Below are 26271 nucleotides of genomic sequence, written 5' to 3'. Positions count from 1 at the left end.
GTTTTTATGTTTAAATGTGGCTCGCGTTTTGTAACAAAACAACAAAATACCTGTGCACATCTAAGTTCTCATGGCCCAAGTGCAAAACACAGTCAGTACAGTTTCAGAAGAAAGAACGGCGGGAAAAGGGGAGAACGGAAGTATTTTGGTTCAACTTGGCTCAGCTTTCCCCAAATCGGTCTTATAAGGTCTGGGAATCACTTTGCCTCTGGTACCCACCAACGGTTCAGGTATGCAGGCTGGAAAAGGGTTCAGGGTTGAAGGAAAAAAGGCACGAGAAGGGGGAACTGAGAACAGGCAGCAACAGTTCACCTGCACATACCGACTGCCAGTTCTTCACTTAAGGTAAAAGAAAATAGGAGGCTGAAAAGAAATAAGAATGCTGTTACCAAGGAACACTTGTCCCTTAGGATTAAAGTCCCTAGAGTTGGTCACCTTGGTGTGTTTTTGTTTCCCTGAGTTCATAAAACACTGAAGTTAAACCATAAGCTCTGGTCCCCAACTCCAACTCTCAGAGAGCAGAGGCAGCATGTTGTAAGAAGAACGCACGGAGTCGTGCAAGGCACCGCGCGTGTCCCCCAGTCCCGCTTCGGGTTGGAAGTGAAGAAACTTAGAACAAACTCTAGCGTGGCCGCACCTCCGGAGCCCGGTGCTCGGGAGGTCAAGCCGCAGCTAGGAATCGGGAGCTCTAGCCCACTGCCCGGTCCCCTTTCCCGCCCTCCTTGCTGCCAGAGGTCCGGGCCCCCGGGAAGGGGGTGGGGGCGCTCGCCTGGCACCCCGCTCTCCCGCCTGGCCAGGCTCTCCCGGGACACGGGGCTACAGACTTGCAGCCGGTCCCGCCCACCACACTCACCTCGCCGCCACCGCACGCCCCGCCGCTGCTGCCGAACACCTCCATTTCTTGGTCGTCCCAGGGATCCTCCGGAGCAGCGAATGGTAGCATCGCCTCTTCAGGAGCACTCGAACAGGAGCTGCCCGTCTCCAGCACCAGCACACATCCCGCCTGCTGAGCGTCCTCGCTGCCGCCTCGGAAGAGACTCCGAGCCCCGTATTCAGTGACCGCTGACCTCGTCACCGGCGGATATCTCAGGAGCTGGGAGAGCGGGGTGTCCGCCGACCGCTGCGTCCAAAGAGAAGACAACTCAGTACTGCCTCCCCTCGAGCAGCAGCCGCCCTACACCTCTTGCTGCCCGCCCCGCAAAGCTCCGCAGGGTCCCCCCCCCCGCTCTCCCCCCCCCCCCCGCGCTCCCGGGCCCCCTCCCGGCTCCCTACGCCGCCAATATGGCGGCAGCCGCCGCGGTACCTGTACGGCAGTACGGCGCTTGGAACCCCCGTGGCGGCAGCGGCGCGGCGGCGTCACCGGCGCGTCAATGGAGGTTCCCCAGCCCGGGAGTGCAGTGGGGTGGGGGGGAGGGGAGGAGGGGAGGAGGGACGGGGTGGTTGCGAGGAACGCGTGCTGGGGGCGGGAAGAAGAGGAGGGGGCGTGCTGGGCGGGGGAGGCGGGCGAACAGTAGTAAAGCCCACAGCTTTAGCCTGCTAAACCTGCCCACTCCACAGAGCATGCGCGATGCTCCCTACACATGCTCAGCAGGCCTTCCTAAAACTACCTAACCGCCCGCCTGGCAGGAGGATTCCCAAAGAGGATGCCGGCAACTCTGGGGCTCTGCAGAAAGCTTCAGGAGCCCAGGCTCTGCCCGAGGGCCGGCTTGCTGGACCCAACAAAACTCAGGTGTAGTATACACCAAGCCACGCCCATTTCATTACCTAGTAACCAATACTACCAGGGCGGGGATTTTAGACTATAATATTAGGCACCTAGAAGCTAGAGGTAGCAGATCATACATTTAGAAGAAATCAGTATACCTGTGCTCCCCAGTCTCCCACTCCAGTCAATTTGTCTCACTTAAGATGTTCCTGAGAGTCGCCTTCACAGTGCTAATGAACTCACAACGGTTCAATCTCTTGTGTGCCCCAACACCACAAGAGCACACAATGCATACACACACAACTCTAAGCAGACTCTAGCCATGGTAACAAAGGCAGGGTGTCTAATGCTAACCCCTACCCAGCCCTGGGAATGTATGAGATAACACACACACACACACACACACTCACACACACACGTAGTGACAATGTTTCAGTCTTCCTCACATGTGCTTTAACCCTTTGCTATTCTTGGCTCTAGTAATGTAACAGATGAATTAAGTTCCAGCTTACACACAAAGTGGATAATGAAAACCCTCAGTAAAACATTTTCATAGTTAAAGTTAAAAAAAACCAGTTATTCCACTTTTTGACACCTACAGACTTAAAAGCATTTGCTATAGCAACAAAAACTCAGTCCCTTGGAGAGGTTTCTAATACACTACTTAAAACACACCACCTCCTTGCCCTTTCTACATCTAGAGCTGTTGTGATGTGCCTTCCATTTATTTTACCATCTGCTGTGGAGTGCTAAGAAACCAAAGAGGCCACAGAGGTTGGCAGTGAATTCAAATAAGAATTGCTAATAATGCCCTCTGACTATGCTTAAAATCCAAAGCTGTAGGAATACTGCCTTGCAAAAGTGATACCTTTGAAAATGAGAACATGAGGCTATAAGACTTGAAAATGTGTGTTTGTGTATATGTGTGCTAGTGTGTGTGTCCATAGACTTATGTGAGTAGACTTATGTTTGACAAAAATGAATGATAGTGTTCTTAATGAAGTTCAATTTCATTGAGCTCTGAGTCTCATTTTCCTATTGCTTACAAGCTCAATTCTACAACTCTCCTCCCTCTTTTCTGCATCACTTATTTTTCTCCTTCTACTGAATTATTCCCATCAGCAAAAACATACTCTCTAATTTCTACTTACTATCATTTGATGCATTGTATACCTCCCAATTCTTTTAAATATTTTCTGTACTTGACCTCCAAAATAAAACTGTGCATATTTGCTTCCTACATCACGGATGTCTTGTCTGTTTTGCTGTTCTTCATCTTTATAAATGTCCAACCTTTGAAGCTTCAGTGCTCAGCTCCTGACTTTTGTCTTTCCCACTTTTCTAGTTCTTTACTTATCCCATGCAGATGCATGGTTTAAATCCCATATGTATGATCTCTAGTCATAGAATTTCTTGAAGTCAAGACTTGTACATTCACAGCCTGTCCAATATATCTGCTTAGATATCTAATATTTTATTCAAATTCAGTTTATTCAAAACGACTCTTAATTTCAGTCCAACCAACCTGGCCCTCCACTATTCCACAAGTTTGCAGTTCATAACTCACTTTACCATATTCAATTTCTACCACCAAATAAAAAAATAAAATTTAACATCCCTATGTGTTTCTTCATTCAGCATCCTCTTTAACACATAGCTATTTGAATGCCTCCTAGATAGATAGATAGATAGATAGATAGATAGATAGATAGATAGATAGATAGATAGATAGATATAGAGATATATTTGATAAGATAGATAGATAGATATCTCCCATAAATATGTATGCCCCTCAACTCAGTGGTTTTACAAGTCTCCATTTCTCATAAACTTCAATGAGATAAGAAGTGTTTAGTCATTCTTAAATATTTATTTAATATTAACAGGACAGTGGTGACACATACCTTTAATCCCAATACTCAGGAGGCAGAGGCAGGCAGATCTCTGTGAGTTAGAGGACAGAGCCCGGTCTACAAGAGCTAGTTCCAGAACAGGCTCCAAAGCTACAAAGAAACCCTGTCTTGAAAAACAAAACAAAACAAATGTATTTACTGTTGCTCAGATCCCTTGGAATTGCTTCCGATCAACTTTTCTATTGTTTTCTTGAATTGAGCATATACCTCCTTAACTAATCTTTCCAAATATACATTTATGGTCTCTCTTGCATCCCAATCTAGTGATCAAAGTTCTTGAAAGTTCTTGAAAGATTCTCCATCTTATCCAAACCTCTCAGTTCTGAATGTAAATACTTTGTCATCTACTTCTTTTTTCCACCATCTTAAACTTGCCTATTCATGGTCAAAAACTGTAGTAAAATCTATGCACTCTTTCCTTTCTCAGACATCCTTTTATCATTTATCATTTTCTTTTCTCTTTTAAATTTTATTTTATTTAATTACTTTTTTATTATTCTTGGGAAAAGTCTTAGGATCACTCTTTATTCTAGACTAGCTTAAATTTAGTATAACACAGGCTGTCTCTCATTTACAATGATCCTTCTGCCTTTGCTTCCAAATTCTGGGATAATGAGCCATACCTTCTGCAATTTCAACTATGTTCATAGCAGTATTATTTGTAATAGCCAGAACCTGGAAACAACCTAGATGCCCTTCAATGGAAGAATGGATGAAGAAAGTATGGAATATATACACATTAGAGTACTACGCTGCGGTAAAAAACAATGACTTCTCGAATTTTGCATGCAAATGGATGGAAATAGAAAACACTATCCTGAGTGAGGTATCCCAGACCCAAAAAGATGAACATGGGATGTACTCACTCATAATTGGTTTCTAGCCATAAATAGGGGTCACGGAGTCTACAATAGGCAAATCTAAAGAAGCTAAGTAAGAAGGTGAACCCAAGGAAAAACATATAGTTATCCTCTTGGATAAGGGAAGTAGACAAAATTGCCGGGGGGAAAAGTGGGATGTTGGGGGGGGGGGTAGGATGGGGGTAAGGGGAGATGGGGAGAGAAAAGGTAGAAGGAAAGGAGGGGGGACTTGGGGAAACAGGAGGATCGGGATAAAGGAAGGTTGGATAGGGGAGCACGGAACCCCATTTCTTAGTTAAAGGACCCACTTTAGGATGGGCAGGAGACTTGACCCTAGAGGGGCTCCCAGGTGCCCAAGCTGAGGCCCCCAGTTAGTTCCTTGGGCAGCTGAGGATAGGGAACCTGAAATGACCCTATCCTAGAGCAATACTGACGAATATCATGCATATCATCCTAGAACTTTCATCTGGCGATGGATGGAGATAGAGACAGAGACCCACACTGGAACACTGGATAGAGCTCCCAAGGTCCCAAGGAGGAGCAGAAGGAGGGAGAACATGAGCAAAGAAGTCGGGACCACGAGGGGTGCACCCACCCACTGAGACAGTGGAGCTGATCTACTGGGAGCTCACCAAGGCCAGCTGGACTGTTACCGAAAAAGCATGGGATAAAACTGGACTCTCTGAACATGACGAACAATGAGGGCTGATGAGACGCCAAGGACAATGGCACGCGGTTTTGATCCAACGCAATGTACTGGCTTGGTGGGAGCCTAGCCAGTTTGGATATTCACCTTCCTAGATATGGACGGAGGGGGGAGGACCTAGGACTTACCACAGGGCAGGGAACCCTGACTGCTCTTTGGACTGGAGAGGGAGGGGGAGAAAAGTGGGGGGAAAGGGAGAGGGGTGGGAGGAGGGGGAGAAGAATGGGAGGAGGGGGAGGGAAATGGGAGGCTGGGAGGAGGTGGAAATTTGTTTTTTTTCTTTCTTTTCTTTATTCTCCTTTTATCAATAAAAAAAATTAAAAAAAACATCCAATACTAACAACTCCCATTTATTAAAAGCTATTATTCTACAGGTATATTATTTTCACAAATTTATTTAGCATTTATAACAATTTGTTAACTCGGGAGGCTGAGGGAGGGGTACTACTTCAGTTTAAGACCAGCAAGAGCCAGGACAGCAAAGGCTACATAACAAAACCTGGTCTTAAACAAGCAAATAAAATTTCTATTTTCTGTATTTTTGACAAGGAATCAGAGCCTTGAAAAAAATCAACAATTTTCTCATATGATATCATACCTTTTAAAAATGGGAAACCTAATATTAAAACATGTCTGATTGAAGCATAATCTAGCCCACTCTGATGCTCCTGAATCATCACTGCTATTAAGTTCCTCTGTCCAGAAGTCTCCTGCAGAAGAGTTAGCCACACTTCTTTTATATTTTCCATATATTTAATTACTCCTTAATCTTTCTTTTGAACTTTTTGGCACAGTAAATTAATATATTAAGATTTATGTTCATGACACATAAATGGTATCCAATAAATATGATGGATGTAAAACACTTCTAGACTCTATACATTGTGTAAAAGCTGTGGGCTGATAGAAAACTGATCAAGACTCAACTCTGCAAAGCTTAATAGTTATTTGATCTGTGCTGACCAAGGCAGAGATATGTTGTATGGTTTTAATTAATACTAGGCAGGTACCATGAAACCTCAATTTTATTAGCCCAAAAAGTACTTGAAATTTTGGTGAAAATGTAAAGACATTTTATTTAAGCATAAAAAGCAAGGATCAGTGAAGACTGAGCTTTTCAGTCTTCTGCAAATTATATGGAAGGGGGTTACTTTCTATTCCGTCTTCAGGAAGTTTTAATTCTGAAATTGTAAACTTGTCCATGTTCTGGGTTATCAAATACTATAGCATAGCATGTGAATTTTAAAAATGACTGGCAATATTTTAGTGGTTATGGGATTATAATGCACTATATCCAGTTCTTAATTAATAAATTGTTCATCTCAGAAGTTGACAATACAAGCTCTACCACCATTATAGTACATTTTCTGAGTATTTCCAGAACTAGGGAAAGGGTACACTTAAACCTCCACACTGACTCCTCTACTCTGACAAATGGCACACATTGGATGACCTGGGTCAGAGGTGAAAGGGGGTGGTCACGTAATTTAAGTGAAAAAAAAAAAAGGTTAACTGACCCATCTTGGCCTGACTCCTGGGAGGGGGTGTGAAATATGAAGCTATGGTCTTTGATCACCAGATCACAGACCACCCACAGATCACTGTGGTTCTGATGTCTAAACTTTAACATATAAAAGGTAATATTTGGTGAATGATTATAGAAAGAGCCACATAATCTTACATTGTTTTCTGCCTATTTCTACAAAGATTTCCGTGTAAATAAGAGATAACTAAAGTGAAACTAGAAAGTATTCAAATACCTTATTTTGGAGATATCCTAAACTAATATTTGGAAATAAGTTTACTTAGAAATAAATATATGAGACTTGTATTTAGAAAAACAGTAATTTTAAGTGTATAAGTATGAATTAGTGTTTAGTTATCTTTAAATCGTACCTTAGCCATTTCAGAGAACTTTTACTTTAAAAATGCTAATATTGAGCCTCTAAAAATCAAATTGCAAAAAGCAAAGGAATTCACACTTACTGGTAAAATGCAAGCTCACTATTGTCTGTATTACAAAATTAATGATATTAAACGTAAGTAAATTGTAAATAAGATAATAATTTAATAAATTTTCATCTTTAGAAGTTACTAAAGTATATATTATGTAGAAAGTGAAATTCATTTGCATTATTTCAGTTGGCTAACCCTCAGTTGTAGTTTACTAAGACTTTTAAGAAAGGTACTTATATTATGCGATTTAGCTAAAAGTTCACTCTCACTTCATTCGAATAATAGTATCTATTACAACATAATTCTTCTATATTATATATAAACAAAATACCAAAACCCCAAATCTTGTTTTCTTATTTCTAAATCTCTTTAAGACAGAACAAAATATATGTTTATATTGTTATTTTCTGGGTGGAAAAAATATAGGTTTTTTTTTTCCCTAAGTGTACTGGTAGGAGGGTGATCAGATGTTAGAATGACTGATCCACTCAACAGGAAATGAATTTCTACAATGATGTAAACAAAGAAGATAACAAGCCATATTTCAAAAAATAGATATATTTTTATAAGTCAAAGCAATAACATCAGATATAAAGCTAATCTGGATGCAATATCCTTTACAGCACTGTTTACTGAAGTTGAATGAAGAAACCTGGCAGATTATTCAGTCAGATTCTCTTTCTAAACTCACTGTCTGCAATTTAAGTTCTTTCCAAACCTTGACCTTTACTGAGGGAAATTCTAAGTGTATACAGTCCTTGATTAAGGCTATGGGAGTAACTATGTAATCTTGTGCAAACTTTGAGCATATCTTCAATCAAAAGAAAAATGTCTCATCCCTGAGGCTCAATGTTGAAGCACTTAAATAAAATCTTAGCACTAAACAGACAAAGGCAGGACTGTGAGCTACAAGCCAAACTGAGATACACAATCTTTCTATCCTTTCCCCTCCCGACTATTCCCCTTCCCTTCCATCCTCTCATCGCCTCTCCTTTCCTTCCCTTGTCCCTCTCTCTCTATCTGTCGCTGTTTGTATCTGTTTGTTTCCCTAACACATGTACATGCACATGCACACAACACACACACAGACACACACAGAGAAATCAGCATTTTTAATTGAAAAGAATTCTAATCACTGCTCAGTAAGTTTATAAATAAAACTTAAATTAAACTGAACCATATAATTTCATACTTATTAACATGTTATTCTAAGTGATTGGTAAATATGTATCAGGATCATTTGCAAATCTCATCAAAACACAAATTACTGAAGACATCACCAGTGTTTCTGGTTCATAAAACCTAGGTTGAGAACTGAGATTTTTCAATTCTACCAAGGTATATGGTAATTTTGATTCAGCAAGAAAGTAGAATCTAAGAACTATTGTTCTAATTCATAATTAGTCAAAGTAAGAAAGATATTCTAGAAAAAAAATTGATTCCACAAGCATAGACTATTCAGTCAAATTTCAGATCTTTAGAACTCAGAGCAAAAACTAAGAGGAATTTGTTAAATGAGTGCAAATTTAAACTACAAAGAATGTTATAAACAAAATCTTTCATAAGATCAAACACTATAGATTCACTTTGAAACTTCTATAAATTGTTGGCACTTTATATTACTGTATGTAGCTGAACATAATAAAAAGTATCCTTTATCCTGATAGCTTGGTTAGCAATTCAACTGGGAAATTGGGCAAAATTAGATGCCTACAGAAGAATATGGATACAAATATATTCAGAGTAGAAATATACTGGGTAATGGATAGGTTATTTATAACCAGTGTGCCAGAGATAGCAGGTTGAAATTTAAAGGGAGTTATTATTATTATTATTATTATTATTATTATTATTATTATTATTGCCAGTGTTAGGACAACTTCAGGGAAATGTAGTCTAGCACCCTGGATAGCTCCTTGAAAGGCATTCAGATTTCAGTCCAAGCCTTGCTTGCTTCACTAAGTACCTCCCCCCTTTTTCCTTATCAGAATCTTTATGTTAGAGGAGGCCACACATTTATATAATTTTAAGTTTCTCAGAAATCAAAGGTGGAAGTTATTTTCATTTTGAAGTTGTACTGTGGTTCTCAACCTTCCTAATGCTGTGACCCTTTAATACAGCTCATCATGTTGTTGTGGTGACCCCCAACCGTACAATTATTTTTATTGATACTTCATGACTGTAATTCTGCTCCTGAGTGGTGTCTCAGTTCCTGAGACCATTTGGAATATGTGTTTTCCAGTGGTCAAGACACACAGGTTGAGAAACACAGACCTAGAGTATCAAGTGACAGGACACATATGGAAGCAAACTAGAGCAATGCAGAGGTATTTACAATCACAAAAAGGCCTGTGAGAGTCTTTAAACAAAACAAAGCTTTTCAAACTAAGTATGGAATTCATCAGAGTGGCATATACATACAATTCCAGTACTTGGAAAGCCAAGACAGAACTGTGGCAAGTTCAAGACTAGCCAGGGCTATACTGAGTCCTTGTCTTAAAAGCATGGTAAGACTGGCATACGGCTGAACATGATGATGGACACTTGTAATCCTAGCATTTAGTAAACTGAAACAAGAGTATCCCAAGTTTGAAGTCAGTCTAAGCTATGTAGCAAGATTTTGTACTATAAATAAGTAGCTAAACAAATAAATAGAGATGAAAACTAAAATAAAATTTTATCTTTATAAAACCAAATATATGTTTCTCTCAGTATCCATGGTAGTTTCCATGCAGGAATTTCTATAAATAAATACTTAGGTTCCTGATATTAAATTCTATTTTCACTATATATATATTATATATATATATATGCTTTATGTACATTAAATCATGTCTAAAGTATTTATAATACTTTAGGCAATGTAAATGCTACATCAACACATATGTTTCTTAGTAAATAAAGACAAAGAGAAAAATCCCACATATTCAATACAAGCACATTTTTCAAATATTTTGTATGGAATTTGTACACAAAAGCTATGAATACAGAGGCAAGTGAGTATTTATTAATTCAAGATTCATTTGGCAGTATGTCTGTGTGCTGCATATCAACCTCAAAGCCTTTCATAAATGATGGACATACTCTACCATTAAGCTACATCCCCTGCACCTATATGATTTTTTGAGTTGACTTAATTTCCAATTTTGAGATGTCTTTATGGTCACTATTATAAAATGTTTCTTAAAAATGTACCCTATTTTAAAAACGTGCCAAGGCAACAGAACTTCTATCTAACTTCTCTTCTGTACCTTTGACTGTTTATTGTATTTATTGGAAATTTAATTAAACAGATGGACCTACTCTCTGGCAAAGCTACAATAGTAGTATTTCTTGTCCCATAAATTTTAATTCATTTGGTAAAAGTAGTTTAAGTTAAAGTCTTCTTATACTAGTTACTGAAATTGAATTTAATACCTATCATATTATAGTACCTCATTGTTTATCATAGGACAGTCAGATGAAGAACTGTATTTTAAAAAACTAAACTTACAGGCCTATTAGACTTTTTAAAAAGTAAAATATTAACACTGTAATATATCATGCCACTATAAAAAATAACTAGCCTTATATGAAGGAATACCAGTATGACATCATAATAAACTAATACTCCTGGAGCTTTCTTTTTTTGCAACTTCACTTTTTAGAAAATACCAATTAGAGTTCCATTATATTTTAATGTACAGAAAAATGGAAAAATCATTACATCCTAACAACAACAACTTAGACAAAAATATAAACAAACAACAAAATCATAACATTCTCTTTTATTCTGATGGCCATGGGAATAAAATCTAAGGACTCATGGATGATAGGCAACCATTCTAGTACTTAACTTCATTCCAAATCCAAATAGACTTCAATATTCCTCTCTTGGAGTGAAGAACAAGGCCCAAAACCATTACAGATGAAGAAGATTGAAATAACTCTCTCAATCGATTTGATAAATGCCATCTATATTGGAATAATTAAATCAAAAGCAGAATGCATGTGCTGTTCAAGTATTCACAGGATATTCATGAAGATAGATTCAATCCTAGGTAACAAAACGAATTTTCAGCTATTTCAATGTTTAAGCTAATATAAAGTTTGCTATCAAATAACTGTGGAATTGAATTTTAAATCAGTGCTTGAAAGATGCCTAGAAAATCCCACATATTTGAAGTTAGAAACTTTCTCAATAAACCATCAATTAAAAGAAAGGTTACAGCTGGGAGATGGTAGTGCACGCCTTTAATCCCAGCACTTGGGAGGCAGAGGCAGGTAGATCTTTCTTTCCAGGACAGGCTCCAAAGCTACAGAGAAACCCTGTCTCAAAAAATCAAAAATAGGAAAGTTCTGCAAAGGTAATTTGAAAATAGTTTAAATGAAGACAAATGAAAGTAGAACTAAGAACTTAATTCAGTGCTGAACTTCTTGTTTTTCAAGATCCAAAATTCAATCCTCATTACTTCAAAAATAAATAAATCAATACATAAAAAGGAATACATTATAATTTGAGAAATTCATCCAAAGAAGCTCTTGGAATGAAATTTACAATATTAAATGCTTTGATTAAAGAAGCAATACCTTGTCATCAATGGAAATATATACCTTACTAAAGTATAAACAGAAGAAATTTTAAATGAAGCAAGAAGAAGGAAGGAGAAAATAAGACCACCTATGAATTTAATTCAAAATAAAAACAAAGAGCCGGGCGGTGGTGGCACACATCTTTAATCCCAGAACTCAGGAGGCAGAGGCAGGCGGATCTCTGGGAGTTCTAGACCAGCCTGGTCTATAGGACTGGCTCCAGGACAGGCTCCAAAGCCACAGAGAAACCATGTCTCGAAAAACCAAAAAAAAAAAAAAAGAAAAAGAAAAACAGAGAATATTAATAAAATTAACTCTATCACCTCTTTGAAAAGATTAATCAAATCAGAAAACAATGAATTTTTTGCCAAAAAACACAAGATTCAAATTGCTAATATTGAAAAATGAAATAGAGGATAACATTACAAATAGATGTAAAGGAATATTAAAGAGAACTCTAAAGAGATCCTCTAAAATCAACAACTTAAAACAATCACTAAAGATTTTATTTACTATTCTGTATGTTGTTATATAAAAGAAATGACCTACTAACTCATGACATAATATGGAAGAAAATTGAAAATACTAAGTGAAATTAAATGTCCACAAAGTACATATTTCTCTGATATAAACAGAGAAAATTTCCAAAATAGGAAAATAATAAAAACACTAAAGTGTGGCACTAAAGAGGCACACAGTCCAATATAATAGAATAGAGAAATAAACCCATACAGCTACAGCCACCTGATTTTTGACAAAGATTCCCAAAATATTCACTGGAGAAAAAAGAAAGTTGCTTCACCAAATGGTTCTGGAAACTGGATATGCACATCTCTCAACTTGCACAAAAGTCAATTTAACAAGGCCAGCTGGCCTGGGTCTGAAAAAACCTGGGATAAAACCGGACTCTCTGAACATAGCGGACAATGAGGAATACTGAGAGCTCAAGAACAATGGCAATGGGTTTCTGATCCTACTGCACATACTGGCTTTGTGGGAGCCTAGGCAGTTTGGATGCTCAACTTACTAGACCTGGATAGAGGTGAGGGTTCCTTGGACTTCCCACAGGGCAGGAAACCCTGATTGCTCTTCAGGCTGAGGGGGGGGGCTTAATTTGGGGAGGGGGAGGAAAATGGGAGGCGGTGGCGGGGAAGAGACAGAAATCTTTAATAAATAAATAAATTTAAAAAAATTGGATCATAAAGTCCTTAATGTGAAATCCATAGACTTTGGAACTACTTGAAGAAAGCACAAAGAAAATATTTCAAGCATGAACTTTCTGAATGAGAATACAGATTCTTGGGAAATAGTAACAAGAATTAGCAAATGGAATTTTAAGGAATTAAAAACCTTCTGGACAGCAAAAGAACTAATTAAATTAAGCCCTACTAAATGGGAAGAGATCTTTACCAGCTAGTCATCTGCCAGGGTATTCATATCAAAAGTAAAGAACTCAAAAAAGTAAACACCAAAGAAACACTTAATACAATCAATAATGGAAAAATAAATTGAATCTAGAGTTCTTAAAAGAAGCTCCTAGCCAAAAAAATACATTAAAAATATCCAACATCTCTAGCTATCAGTGAAATGTCAATGAAAACTACATTGAGATTCCATGTCATCTTAGTTAAAATGGTTTTAATTTAAAAAAAAAACCACATTCTGACAAGAATGCTGAAAATGTGGACCCTATATACCACTTTGTATGAGTACAAATTAGTGTAGGCATGAAAGAAATCATTAACAGTTTCATAAAATTTGAACTACCATGTGATACTGCTCTAACACTCCAGTTAATATCTCCAAACAATCAAACTAGAGATAACTACATCATCCATGTTTGTTGTTCACTATTCATTATAGGCAAGAAATGCACTCCGTCTTAACATCATTTGTAGGAAAATGGATCAATCAGGAGGACATAATAATAAAGGAACTAACTAATCTATCTATCTATATCTATATCTATAACTTTTCTCAGATGTGGAACCTAGAAAAGACATTCAGTTAGAAAGAGAACTATTGGGGTAGAAGAATGGGATTAGTATGAGTGGGAAGAGTCAGCAGAGAGACAAAAGAGCATAAGAAGACTCAATATGATATACATATATGGAGATTCAATAAAATTGATGTTTTTGTATAAGTAACACATACTAATATAAATGTTGAAAAATCAAAAGTTGAATGGTTTGTACTGTGAAACTTTAAAATTTTTAAAGATGTAGTAAACACCAGATTGTACTATTTAGGTCAAAAAATATTAAGTACAGAGTAAAGGAGGAGAACACATGCAGAGCCAGTTGACTTTCAACAAAGTGAAAATGGCAATTTAATGAAGAAAGGATACACATTTTGATTGAATATGTTATAAAATGGGATATCCATGTGGAAGATAATGAACTTGGATCCATTCTTTGCAAATATACAAAGAATAACTAAAACAAATTATAAGTGTATATGTAAAATTTAATATCTATACATTTTTAGAAGAGATGACGCAAAGAAGGAAAATATGATCCTTTGTTAAGCAAAGATTTTAGATTTGGCAATGAATTCATGAAGAATTCTACTTTATTAAACTTTATATTATTTGATCTTATAAAAAACTTATTAAGAGAAAGAAAAGACAGGCCCATGAAGAGAAAATAATTTGAAATTTATGCCATTTTTAAGTTTAAACAATTTGACAGTTCCTCTACAGAAGATGATACAATAGAAAAGGGGAAACAAATGATGGAATATTAAACATCATTAGCAATTATGGAAATCTTCATTAAAACCCCAATAATGTACTACTACACACTTACTAACGTCACTAAAAACCAAGTCACCAAGAAAACTCAAGCAATCAAAAGTTCTGAAGAATATAAGCATAAACAGCTCTCTTCAGTTGTTACTGGAAGCGCAAGTGGCATAGCCAATTTGGAAATGTGGCTGCCTATTTTCTAAAGTGTTAAACATACACTTATAAGACTTAGCATCCCACTGCAGCACACTCACTCAGGGGAATTAAAAATGTCTGTTTCCACAGTAAGCAGTGTGAGAGTATTTAGAGGCTTCCATTCTTGTTGTCTTGCTTTGTTTCCTGGTGCTTGAGACTGAACTCTGTCCTGTGCATGCTAGGCTCTATCTCTGAACTGCATCTGTACCCCATTGAAGGTTGTCTAAATGTCTCTCTAAATTTCCCAGTCCAGTTTAAGAATGCTGTGTGGCCCAGACCAGCCTTGAGTTTAGAGGCTCGCCTTAGCCTCCAGAATAACTTGGGTTACAGGTTCAAACTCTGACGTTAGGTGTGTGTGAAAGTGCTTTTTTTTAAAGCTGATTTTCCGATAAACCCCTAAACTGGAAATCCCCAACCAGCCTTCTAAGTGAAAAATATATAAACAATGTGTGGAACATCAATTCAAATGAATGCTAGGCAACAATTGAAAGGATGGAACTAAATGGAAACAAAAAAATGGCAGATTACAAATCCATTCTTTTCAGGTGAAAAAAAATCACACCTAAAAAGCTTCAGTCTCTAAATTATGGATGACATCTTGGATAATAGCAAATTCAGAAGAAGAAGGCCACTAAGTGGTGGCTGGATACTAAAGCAGAATGTTCTTATTCAAAGGCCTGAAGTTTGCTAGACTGATAAAAATGTTCATTTTCATGTTCAACTACTAGTCGGAGTGGCATTATTATATGCATTTTAGTATATAAAAAGTGTCCCTTAATAAGCCTGTCATATAAGACTGTCCATTACATAAACAAAAAGGATAAACACACCCAGACACACAAAGTATGACTAATAATAAAAGCCAATTGTAGTGACATAAACCTGTTATTCTAGTAACTGGGAGGCTGAGACAGGATTGTGAATCCAAGGCTAACCTAAACTGAATCATAAGCTATGTTTCAAAAAAAAAGTACTGAAAGGTAATGTTGAGAATGTTACTGACAGAGTAGCAAGTTAAAAATGGGGAGTCGGCAAAAAGGTATTCTGAGGGACAAGCAGAAGATTTCAATAGATAGAGATGTTTGCAACCAAACTAGCTCTTGCAACCATATCTATGGGTGGAGGTGTTTATGTTCTGATTGTACAGGCACACTTACACTCCTTTTTAGCAATAGCCTGCTCTGTCACCTGATTTTCCCCTCCCACTAACACACTGAGTCACTGTCCTTCCAGAATTTCATGCAACACAAGCAACACAGTCCCTGCAATTGTGCAGAGCACCTGAAAATTGAAGGCTAGAGTGAATCCTCTGACATGCTATTTCCTAGAGATTTCCACTCCACCTAAAAGATTTTGATAGATATAGTAAAAATAAGTATATCCAAATTTACCTAGTTAACTTACATATTGTATTTGGATATTGCCACATATTATTGTTATTCTTTCTATTGCTTTAGTAAGTAGAACAGAAATCACTTACCATCCAAAATATATTTGACTGGCTTTTCTTTAACATATTATACAAGAGAAATGAGAATGATTCTTTGAGTTCCCTTAGACTTATTTTCTTTGAACTGAAAGAAATGTAGCTTAAAATATATATGGGAAAACAATTTTTTTCAAATGTAACATCAATATGTGATATTTGTGTAAACAATACTAAGACTAATGCTGTAAATATGTTCTCTAAAAATACAAGGTAACGTTACTTCTTTTGCACTTATTTTTACAGTTTCTCATGACCATTTGGGTCTGCTATTGACTTTTTGATTGTCACATAATTACACTGTAACATTACCACTAATTTGAGATGGAAGTATTTCCCAGAAAGTAGTAGTACTTTAAACATCTTCAAATAGAAATGATTTAACATCTTCAAATAGAAATGGTAGTCGTAAGACTAGTCTGTTTAGTAACGAACACACCTCCTAACCAGGTGGCTGCATGCCATTGCTAATTATCCAATTGCTTAATCTTAATTACACCTTCTTTTTTAAAGCAAATGAGTAGTAGGAAAGGTAACACATTTACTCTCTCTCTCCATATATATATATATATACATACATATTTATATATATATGAATATATATATATGAATATATATAACTTATGCTGCATATGCCCCCAAACAATTTAAGGACCCACATTGTTTATCTTCACTGGAGCAAAGAAATGGAAATTAAATAAATGACTCAATTTAATAGAAGTTAAATTATCCACAGAGATCATCCATCCTCTTTACACAGAGTTTATCAAATTGTAATAATCAACTAAATGCCTCCATGGCATCCCACCTCCCTCAACTTTTCTTTTTTCTTTCCAAAACCCCTCTCACTTCTGCCTTGCCACTGTCCTCTCACCCCTTCTGCCCTTTCATTCTCCCTCTTGACACACTTACTCCCTCCTGTCCCTCGAGAACTCCTTTTCTATTCCTTGCATTCTCCCCTTAACTACTTCACTGTATCCTTACCAAGCCCAGCCCCCAAATCTATGCCTCCTTCTGCTGCCCTTTATTACCTTGTCCATTTACCTGCTTCCCTGCCTCTCTTCTGATTTAAGGACCATCTATCAATAATTACCACCTATTAACTGACACTATAACATGAATATCCTTTTCTGGGTATCTTTTTTTTTAATTTCTGAAGTTAAACTTATTCCATATTTGACACTCTAGGCTACTGGATTTGTGAAACTCAAGCTATTCACCTTTCATGGTCTTTAGCCTCTTAGGCCTTTGACTGAGTTCCTATTGTAATTTTTAAAAGTAGTAAACATATTCTCTGCTATTCTCCTTGGAATATTGTTTTAAAATGGGAGTGCTAGTATGAGTGTGCTTAATAAAATGTATAATTCCAAACATAATGTAAAATGTATAATTCCAAACAAAATAAAATGTATAATAAAATGTATAATTCCAAACATATCATGTGATAAATAATATTTATAAAATTTACAAGAAAATATTTCTTTGCTGACCAAGTGCTTAATTCTAGTACAAGAAATAGAGTTGTGAGTCTAAATATGATAAGATCTTGATGCCAGCAAATGATTTATACACTATCTACTTACATATCATAATTTTCCTATTCTACCAGTGTCCTACAATAAGAGTTTCTATCATGTAATTATGATAGTACTGTGAAATATAAATATTCTTCTATAATTATTGAAGAACAAGCAATTGCTAAACTACAGAAAGAATAGCAATGATTTGTATTTATAAAAATACATAAAATTTGAGGATACACTCATGCAAGCCTCTAACAGTATAGTGGCTAACATATTACCCCTAGTAAATCACTTAGAGTAGCAATACTAAGCTCCAGTAGCCTAAAACAGTTAATAAAACTCATTTATTCAGGAAAAATATTAAGCCTGTCTTCAGCAAATAAGCAGCGGTTTTCAAAGTATTAGGTCACAGAAGCTCACCCCTGACTACCATCTGTTATAGGCAATCGACAGGCTCATCCATTTACTCACCCACCATTTTTATTCCTAGAATACTGAGTCTCTCTCATTCTTATTCAGACAGATTTAAGCCGCTGCTATTTTATAAACCATACACGAATGAATAGATAGGTGAGGAGAGCCTTCAAAATTTATTTGTTCAGTGTTTGCATTCATGTTAGCATCTCAAATAATGATACTTATCAGTCCTAATTGTCTTCCTGTGATATGGCTATTTACTCAGACCTGAATTACTGTCATACATTTATTTAGTGTGTTGTACAGAAAGAGAACAGTGCACTATTGATCTCAATTTGATTAGAACCAACACTCGAACACTTAGTAGAGGCATGAGATTCTGTTTAGATTAGATGATCTCCATCTAGCATAGAAGCTAATATGCCTCCAATTTTGAAAGCAGATTACTTTTGCTTTTCTGCTAGAATTTCTAAAATAATCTTTATTTTTACTTCCATGTATAATAGGTAAATTAGAATTAGGTTTATTATATTATGTATGGTGTGTCTTCTTTCTTTGAATAAGTAGCCTGCTTTAGAAATATCCATTTATCATGATAAATAATCCTGTCATGTTTTTTGAGATAAAAATCAAAGTGCCAGAAAATATTTAATTAACCTGATTTTATAACCTTCATAGAAATGAACTGTGTATCATCACCAAGTCAGGCTCTGGAAAGTTTTCTGTTTTCAATATTGATAAGAATTATTTCTGGCTGAACTATTTATGATTGTTTCTTGCTTTAGTCTCCCCAGGAACTAAACAAATGAGCAAGTATGGTTTACATAAATGATATAAAATTTAACTTATTCTATATTTCTTGTACTTTCCTCCACTGAGTCTGAGTTATCAATACAGGGAAAATTACAGTGCCAAGAGCTTGGCATGATCCAAAATGATCATGCCCAAACTGACAACTGCCAATCTTGTAACTCTCATCCCTGATCTGAATCTTCAGAATGCTTTCTTTTCTATGCTGTATTTGTAATGAGGGGAAGGGCTGGAACTATTGTTTCCAAAGGCTGACAGAGTATATTAATGAAAGTCCTTAGCTACCCTCCTGCCAGCACTATTTTGCTACAAACTTGATGTTAGCATTATTAGTCAATACGGGAACTTGTTCATGGCAACATTTGATCCAGAATCATCTATCCTTCCCATAGAAGTCACAAGTCAAAAAAAAAAGATATGTTTGTTAAATCTTATCCTGTATCCATTTTCTTTCCCTTCTTGTCATTTCTTGTTGTAGATCCAGCCTAACACCTTAATGCCCAGGAAAAATCCCAGCACCTATTGTGTATACATGTCCTTCTGTTGTTCATATCTAGCCTGTGGGAAAAAACCATAGAGTATCAGGCTGGGCATTTAATGGAGTATACTTAGAAGCTAGCATATTCAAGACCCTAGGTTATGGAGAAGATAGATGGAGCAGGAAGGACAAAGGTGGAGAAGAGAAGGGAGGGACTGTGAAAAAGCCTTGCAAAGAATATCAGATGACGAAAATTCAAGGAAGTATTCTGCAACTTAATTATTTTTTGTTTCAATAGATCATTATTCTAGTCAACATTAATAGACACTTTGGACATTTAATTTTATAATGGGGATTTAATCATAAATGATAAAATATGAAGTAAAGTAGATGAAGTCAAAAGTCTGCTCTATGGTTATATCAAGAAAGATAAAAAGCTATCTTTTGCAACTCTTTCCTAAATAACTATATTTGACAATATTTTGCATATATGCATTTATTCTTCTATCTATTCAACCAGTATTTCCTGAACTTCTGCAGACACTGTTCTCATCCCATATCTTGGTCAAGACTTCTTTAGCCCCTTTGTACTCCTTCTTGTTACTTATTCCATTTTGCCGGGCACTTGTGCCATCAAAGTAACAGGACAAAAGAATATATGTTAATATATAAATAATGAATAAATAATAAATAATCTAGGACATAGAATATGATATCCATGTTGAGAATCTAGATCAGCAACAGCAAAAAACGCACCCAAAAACTAAGATCTGAAGAAACCCGTAGTTGGTAACAACGTATTGATATCCCTTGTTACAAATGTGCAATATAAATATAAAATTTCACTAAAATATGGAACCAACCTAGGTACTTGTCAATAGATGAGTGGAAAATACACTATACATACACAATGGAGTTTTATTCACTCATAAAAAGTGAAACTATGTCAGTTTCAAGATAATGAATGAAGTTAGAGATTTTTTAACAGAAAAAAGCCAGAATCTGAAAGATAAATGTATGTTGTCTATTATATGCAAAACACATACACACATGTACACACACATACACACATGCACACATGACATGAAAGTAGAAAGAGGAGGGAGAAGGAAGAAAGGAAGACAGAAGTGGGAGGAAAAATATGGAGTAACAGAGGGAAGATAACTATTTTGTACTTTCTCTCATATGAAGATTCTCAATTTATGTACATGCATATATGGATATTTACATTTATATAGATCTTTGATGAATGATACTGAATTTATAAAGAAAACTATTCATGGGAAAAGGAAACTAGTAAGAGGGAGAAGGGGAAAGTGAAGATAATAAGGAGCAAAATTGAGCAGGAACAATTTTACATACACATATGAGAGGATGCATAATTAGACTCATTAATTGTATATCAAATCATAAAAGTAAAATATAAAAAGGTAATTATGTGTAGGATATATATTCTTTACAATATCTTAACCATTTTCTATAATCCTCAAACTATAAACCTAAAAATAAAGATACTTATAAGAAAAAGAAACAAATTAGTGAGAGAAAAATAAAGGAATATAGGAGCCATATTTCTTTAATAAAGTTTATAATGAAAATATGTGTAAGGTAAGTTACAAATACAAACAGAAACATAAATAGTTGGGCACACTCATAATCACAGTATTTGAAAGACGAAGATAAAAACATCAGGAGTTCAATGGCCAGCATCAGCTCCGTAAATGAATTCAAGGCAAGCCTAGGCTACATGAGACTCTGTTTCAGAAACATACATACATACATAGATGAAAACAGATGAAGGTGAATAATAGTGATATACATCTGTGATTCTAACATTTGGGAGGCTGAGACAGGAGGCTTGCAAGTTAGAAGTCAGGTTAGTTTATAAACCGAGACTTTCTCTCTAAAATGAAACAGCCATTTCCTTGCTGCTCTATTCTTAGTCGCTAGGAAATAGAAACAACCTACATGTCCTTCAACCTGAATGGATAATGAAAATGAAGTACATATACATGATAGAATACTATTCAGTAGTACAGAAAAGTGAAATCATGAACTTTGCAGGGCAAATGATTGTAGCTAGAAAATATCATACTATGTTAGGTAACGCAGATCCAGAAAGACAAAAATCACATATTTTCTATCATTAGAGGCCCCTACCTGCAAATCTTCAGATATTACTACATAGCCTGGAGTGACTACAGAAACCAGGAAAGTAAATTAGAAACATTGTCAGAAGATGGGGGCCTGGAGGAACAATAGAGAGGGGAATAGCAGGATATTAGTGATCTGATAGAGGAAATGCAAAATGGGGGGTTCATTAGGGAAGGGAGAAGGAGGAAAATGCATAATAAGTATCAATAAGGGTAAAAACTAATAATAATAAGGTGTCTGAAAAAGTCATAAGGACTAACTGCACAATATTAGTGAAATTATGGTTTTCAAAGGAGAATCTTCAACTAGTAATGTATTAAACTAGCATAATCCCTAACAGCAATCTATAAATATTTGTACTTGTACCATTTTAGATAAGTGTAGCCTTCTCCTCTCATCAAGAAAACTCCACTTTGAAACAGATGGAGATCACCACAATAAACCACGCCCACAAAAAATTTAGAGTTGTAGCTCCCAGTGCTGATGGATACAAAGCACTCGCACATCTAAGGTTCACGGGACATTGGGGAAGAGGGAGCAGGACTATTTTAAGAGCCAGAGGATCAGGGTGTTTCCTGGGATATTCTGTTTACTTACAATGTCAGAAGCTGCACCTACAAAATCTCACCAACATGACTGCCCAAATGTGAGCTAAATACAGATGGCATGAATGAGTGTGCCAAAGAGGACAAGGAAAAGTGGATGAAGCCTCAATCCTACACAAAGGCAACTGAGCAGAGCTGTGGCATGAATGAGTATGCCAAAGAGGACAAGGAAAAGTGGATGAAGCCTCAATCCTACACAAAGGCAACTGAGCAGAGCTGTGGCATGAATGAGTGTGCCAAAGAGGACAAGGAAAAGTGGATGAAGCCTCAATCCTACACAAAGGCAACTGAGCAGAGCTGAGAGTGAGAGTGGTAGCCTTCCCCAGGGTAGAGCACACTAACTTGTTGTCTAGTGCCAAATAGTCAGCCCTGAAATCTATATACAATTAACGTTACATGGACTGAGCAGGTCATATTTAGTACTTATGTATAGGCATGTACATATATGCATATACAGACACACACACACATACAATATCGATTAATGAAAAAAGTCTGTGTGAGGGAGTGAAGGGCTCAAAGTAAAAAGAAAATATGGTTATCATGAAATATGTTTGTCCCGAGGTTAAGTGGAGGGGGAGAAATGAGAGCTAAACGAAGATAAGGATGTACTAGAAAAAGGAAATGACATAAGAAAAGGTTCTTGGTTGTTAAAAAATCTACTAATTTAAAGAGAGTAGCAATACTTATTTGCTTTGGAGAAAGGGGAACGAGTATGTGTATTCTTGCATGCTTAACAAATGTATCTGAGAACTACGGATTTAAATACCACCAATTCTGCTTCTGTACAGCAATCTGACCATTTTCCTTTGTTAGATCACCTGTTCTATATTATTCCTGTGTTCTTCAAACAATCTAATTATCTAAATAGTTAAATTACCAATATTAAATCTGGGCACATGCCTTTTATCCCAGCACTTGGGAGGCAGAGACAGTCAGATCCCTGTGAGTTTGAATCTTTTCTGGTCTTTATAGAGAGTTCCAGGACAGCCAGGACTATTATACAGAGAAACCCTGTCTCAAAAAATAGCAGTACTTGCTGCTCAATTGAGATAATCTACTTGATCCAGACTGAATGGTCAGGTGATTTTTCAAACAAAATTAATGAAATATGAATTTAGAGATGAACTGACTTTAGAAAGAGTTCAGATACTTTATGATTACAGATTTAGTTAGGGAAAATAACCATAAATGTTTTTGTCAGAGTGTTCAATGGTAACATTAGGATCTGGGTTAAATACCCAAGCATAAAAATAGGGTTCGAGTATGTATCTTGAAGATATAGCCCTTAGGTAGAATGCATGAGAGCCTAGGTTCAGTCTCCAGTAAAACCTAAGTAAATAATCAGAGCTTCTTAGAAAGTTGAGACTGGAAGATCACTCAAATCCGTGAGTTTGATGCCACCGTGTGTATACAGTAAGAAATCATCTCAAAATATAACGTAAAACAAAACATGTGGCATCACTATAATAATCCATTTCAAGCTGTATCTGAAAGTCAAAAACCAGTATATATATATACATACACACACACACACACACACACACACACACACACACATATATATATATCTTAGTCTCTAGCTCATTAAATCCTTCATCTCCATCTTCATGCTACTCCCTAACTTTCTGATCCATCCTAAGTCTTTAATGATGACTCTCTAAGCACCTCTGAAACGTAGGCATTATTTTCATTTCTCTCTCTCTCTCTTCCTCTCTCCTTTCCTCCCTCCATCAGTCCCTCCCTCCCTCCCTCTCTCTCTCTCTCTCTCTCTCTCTCTCACACACACACACACACACACAAATTTCTTTGTATCTTAGCATTTGTCATCCTGTCATCTACTCTTACAATTTCAACTGTCTCATTTTCTACCAACAATCCTTGTCACTACTCTCAGTCATACCACTCTCTTGGGTTCTAAGGATGCTTTCTGAAAGTCTGCTAAACATCTACGAACTTTTCATTCACTTTAATTCAATGTGTTACAAAGTAAATTAATCAATTTTCCCCTCATAAAAATTTTACTATTGATCTTTTGTGCTCATTGTGCTAATGTCATCATCTTAATCATAGTCCTTTGCTCTAGAATCTTTGTTGTCTTTAATTCCTCCATATTTCTCAATTTCACATATATTTGTCCAGTTGTCAGTTCTGTGCAAATGAAGCCAGTAGTTTTCTTATTTAAAAAACCTCCCTTGGTCTTCAAAAACAAAATACAAACTCTTTAAATGATCTATGAGGCTTTGTATATAAATTTATCCTCAGTGTGCAGTGTTTTACAATTAATGATTTTATCTATATCACTCATTTTCTATGTTCTCAGAATTTGCCCAACACACAGTTTTCTTTTCCTGTGAATACCTTTTCCTAACTCTTTCCTTTCATCTAGATCAGCTAAGTACTTGGAAGGAACTCTATGTTTTATATTTGTACCACTTATCAGTAATGACTAACACAAATAACACATATTAGAACTTGACTTCAAATTGCAGCAGTTATGTAACTAGTGCTTAGCACCAACAAGTAACAACACTCCCAACTGCTTTTGAGAAATAAACAATATCTGTCTTGTTGGATTGCATATCTTCAGCATTTGTATTGTTCTCTGACCCATAGGAAATGATTATGGCAAAGGAAAATTCACAAATGAGTGAATTTCTTGACTGTTTGCTCTCTCTTCTTTTTTACACTGCTGCCAGCTTACTCACTCAGCATTCGTCACCTAGACTATTTTGAGAGCTTTCAAGTGGACTTCTTAACTTTCTTTCTCAACTTAAACTATGATTCTAGCTTACAAATTTGCTAAGGTTTTATTTTTTCCCATTTAATCTCTCTGTTTTCTCACAGATGTATTCCTCCTGAAAATATATTATAAAGGACACTGAGATATTTCCTGACTGTGGAAGTTCATGATCTCATATAGATGAGAGTCTTATGTATTAGTAATACTGAAAGAAAACAAACAGTATGCTGTCAGTATAGAGAATGAACTATCCTTGACAGAATTCAGAAATATCAAAGATGAGATCTTAGAACTAAAGGTTTAGATTTGGCTTTGAAATAAGGGTAATATAACTTTCCTAATACTTACATTTGGTTGGCTATAGATGGCCATGTTACATCCTAGCTTTAAAAATTCAAACATAAATTATCACAGTCAAGACCAAATCTAAATTCAGAAGCATACAAATTCTTGTAGGACCTGGTATCTGCATATTACATCCTAGCATCATCTTCTGGTATTTATTTCTATTTTGTATTACTACAACAATATTATCATTCCTTTATCTCACTGTTTCATTCTGTATCTACTCCTAATGACTGCTATGTTTCTGTGGTAGGCAATTTCAACTTGAATTCCCTCTTAAGACTTGATATTTGACAAACTAAGTAGAATTTCTGTTTTTTTGTTCCTTTAGTATCACATGTAATTTTCTTTTTGGTTTTTCTAGACAGGGTTTGTAGATCAGGTTGGCATCGAACCCACAGAAATCTGCCTTCCTCTGCCTCCCGAATGCTGGGATTAAAGGTGTGTGCCACCACCGCCTAGCCAGTATCACATGTATTTTCTTCATAACACTTCGAGTCTGTATATATTTACCTACTGTGAAATCACTTGACTATTATTTAATTCCCCAAGTAAAGTGTAAGCTATAAAATTGCAAGGCTCAGGGAAGACGAGATGATTTGACAATTAAGAACATTTGATGCTCTTACAGAAGATCTGAGACCTGAGGTTCCTTTGTAATACACATATAGTGACTCACAACATTCCATAATTTCAGTTTCAGGGAATCTGAAGTCCTCTTCTAGCTACCACATATACCAGGAAGACACAAGGTGAATATATATACATGCAGGCAGGCACTCATACACATAAAAATAAATTTAAAATAATTACCAACCTGTCGACTCTTTGTTGACATTGCATGGATCTGACATGCATCACGATGAAGTATACTAGTTTATCTCCAAATAAATTTAATCAATGAGTATACTTTTTACCATGTATGTACTTATATTGATTACATAAGCCTTTATACATGTTTCTTTTCTTTACTACTTTAAAAAATGATACTGATGCAATTACATCTATAGAAACAACAAAACATATTTGTGGATTTGCAATTTTTTCTACAACTATG

At 36.4% G+C, this 26271-nt stretch overlaps 1 protein-coding gene across 2 annotated transcripts in view; it reads right to left on the bottom strand.

Moving 5' to 3' along the window:
- Rps6ka6 (ribosomal protein S6 kinase A6) overlaps nt 1-26271 on the bottom strand; it is a 167502-nt gene that overhangs the window by 103095 nt on the left and 38136 nt on the right. Inside the window, exons 1-2 of one of the 2 annotated variants that reach the window (XM_075957740.1) lie at nt 1304-1555; nt 854-1120 (exon numbers count right to left, since the gene is read on the bottom strand). In XM_075957740.1, coding sequence (XP_075813855.1) covers nt 854-943 — 90 coding nt within the window. In that variant the 5' untranslated portion in view covers nt 944-1120; nt 1304-1555. Of the gene's footprint in view, nt 1-853; nt 1121-1303; nt 1556-26271 lie in introns of those variants that run through there. The other variant, XM_075957739.1, reaches the window with a different exon arrangement.

The sequence above is a fragment of the Microtus pennsylvanicus genome, chromosome X, assembly GCF_037038515.1.
Source record: "Microtus pennsylvanicus isolate mMicPen1 chromosome X, mMicPen1.hap1, whole genome shotgun sequence".
Lineage (NCBI taxonomy): Eukaryota > Metazoa > Chordata > Mammalia > Rodentia > Cricetidae > Microtus > Microtus pennsylvanicus.
This window is presented reverse-complemented; position numbering and strand designations above follow the sequence as displayed.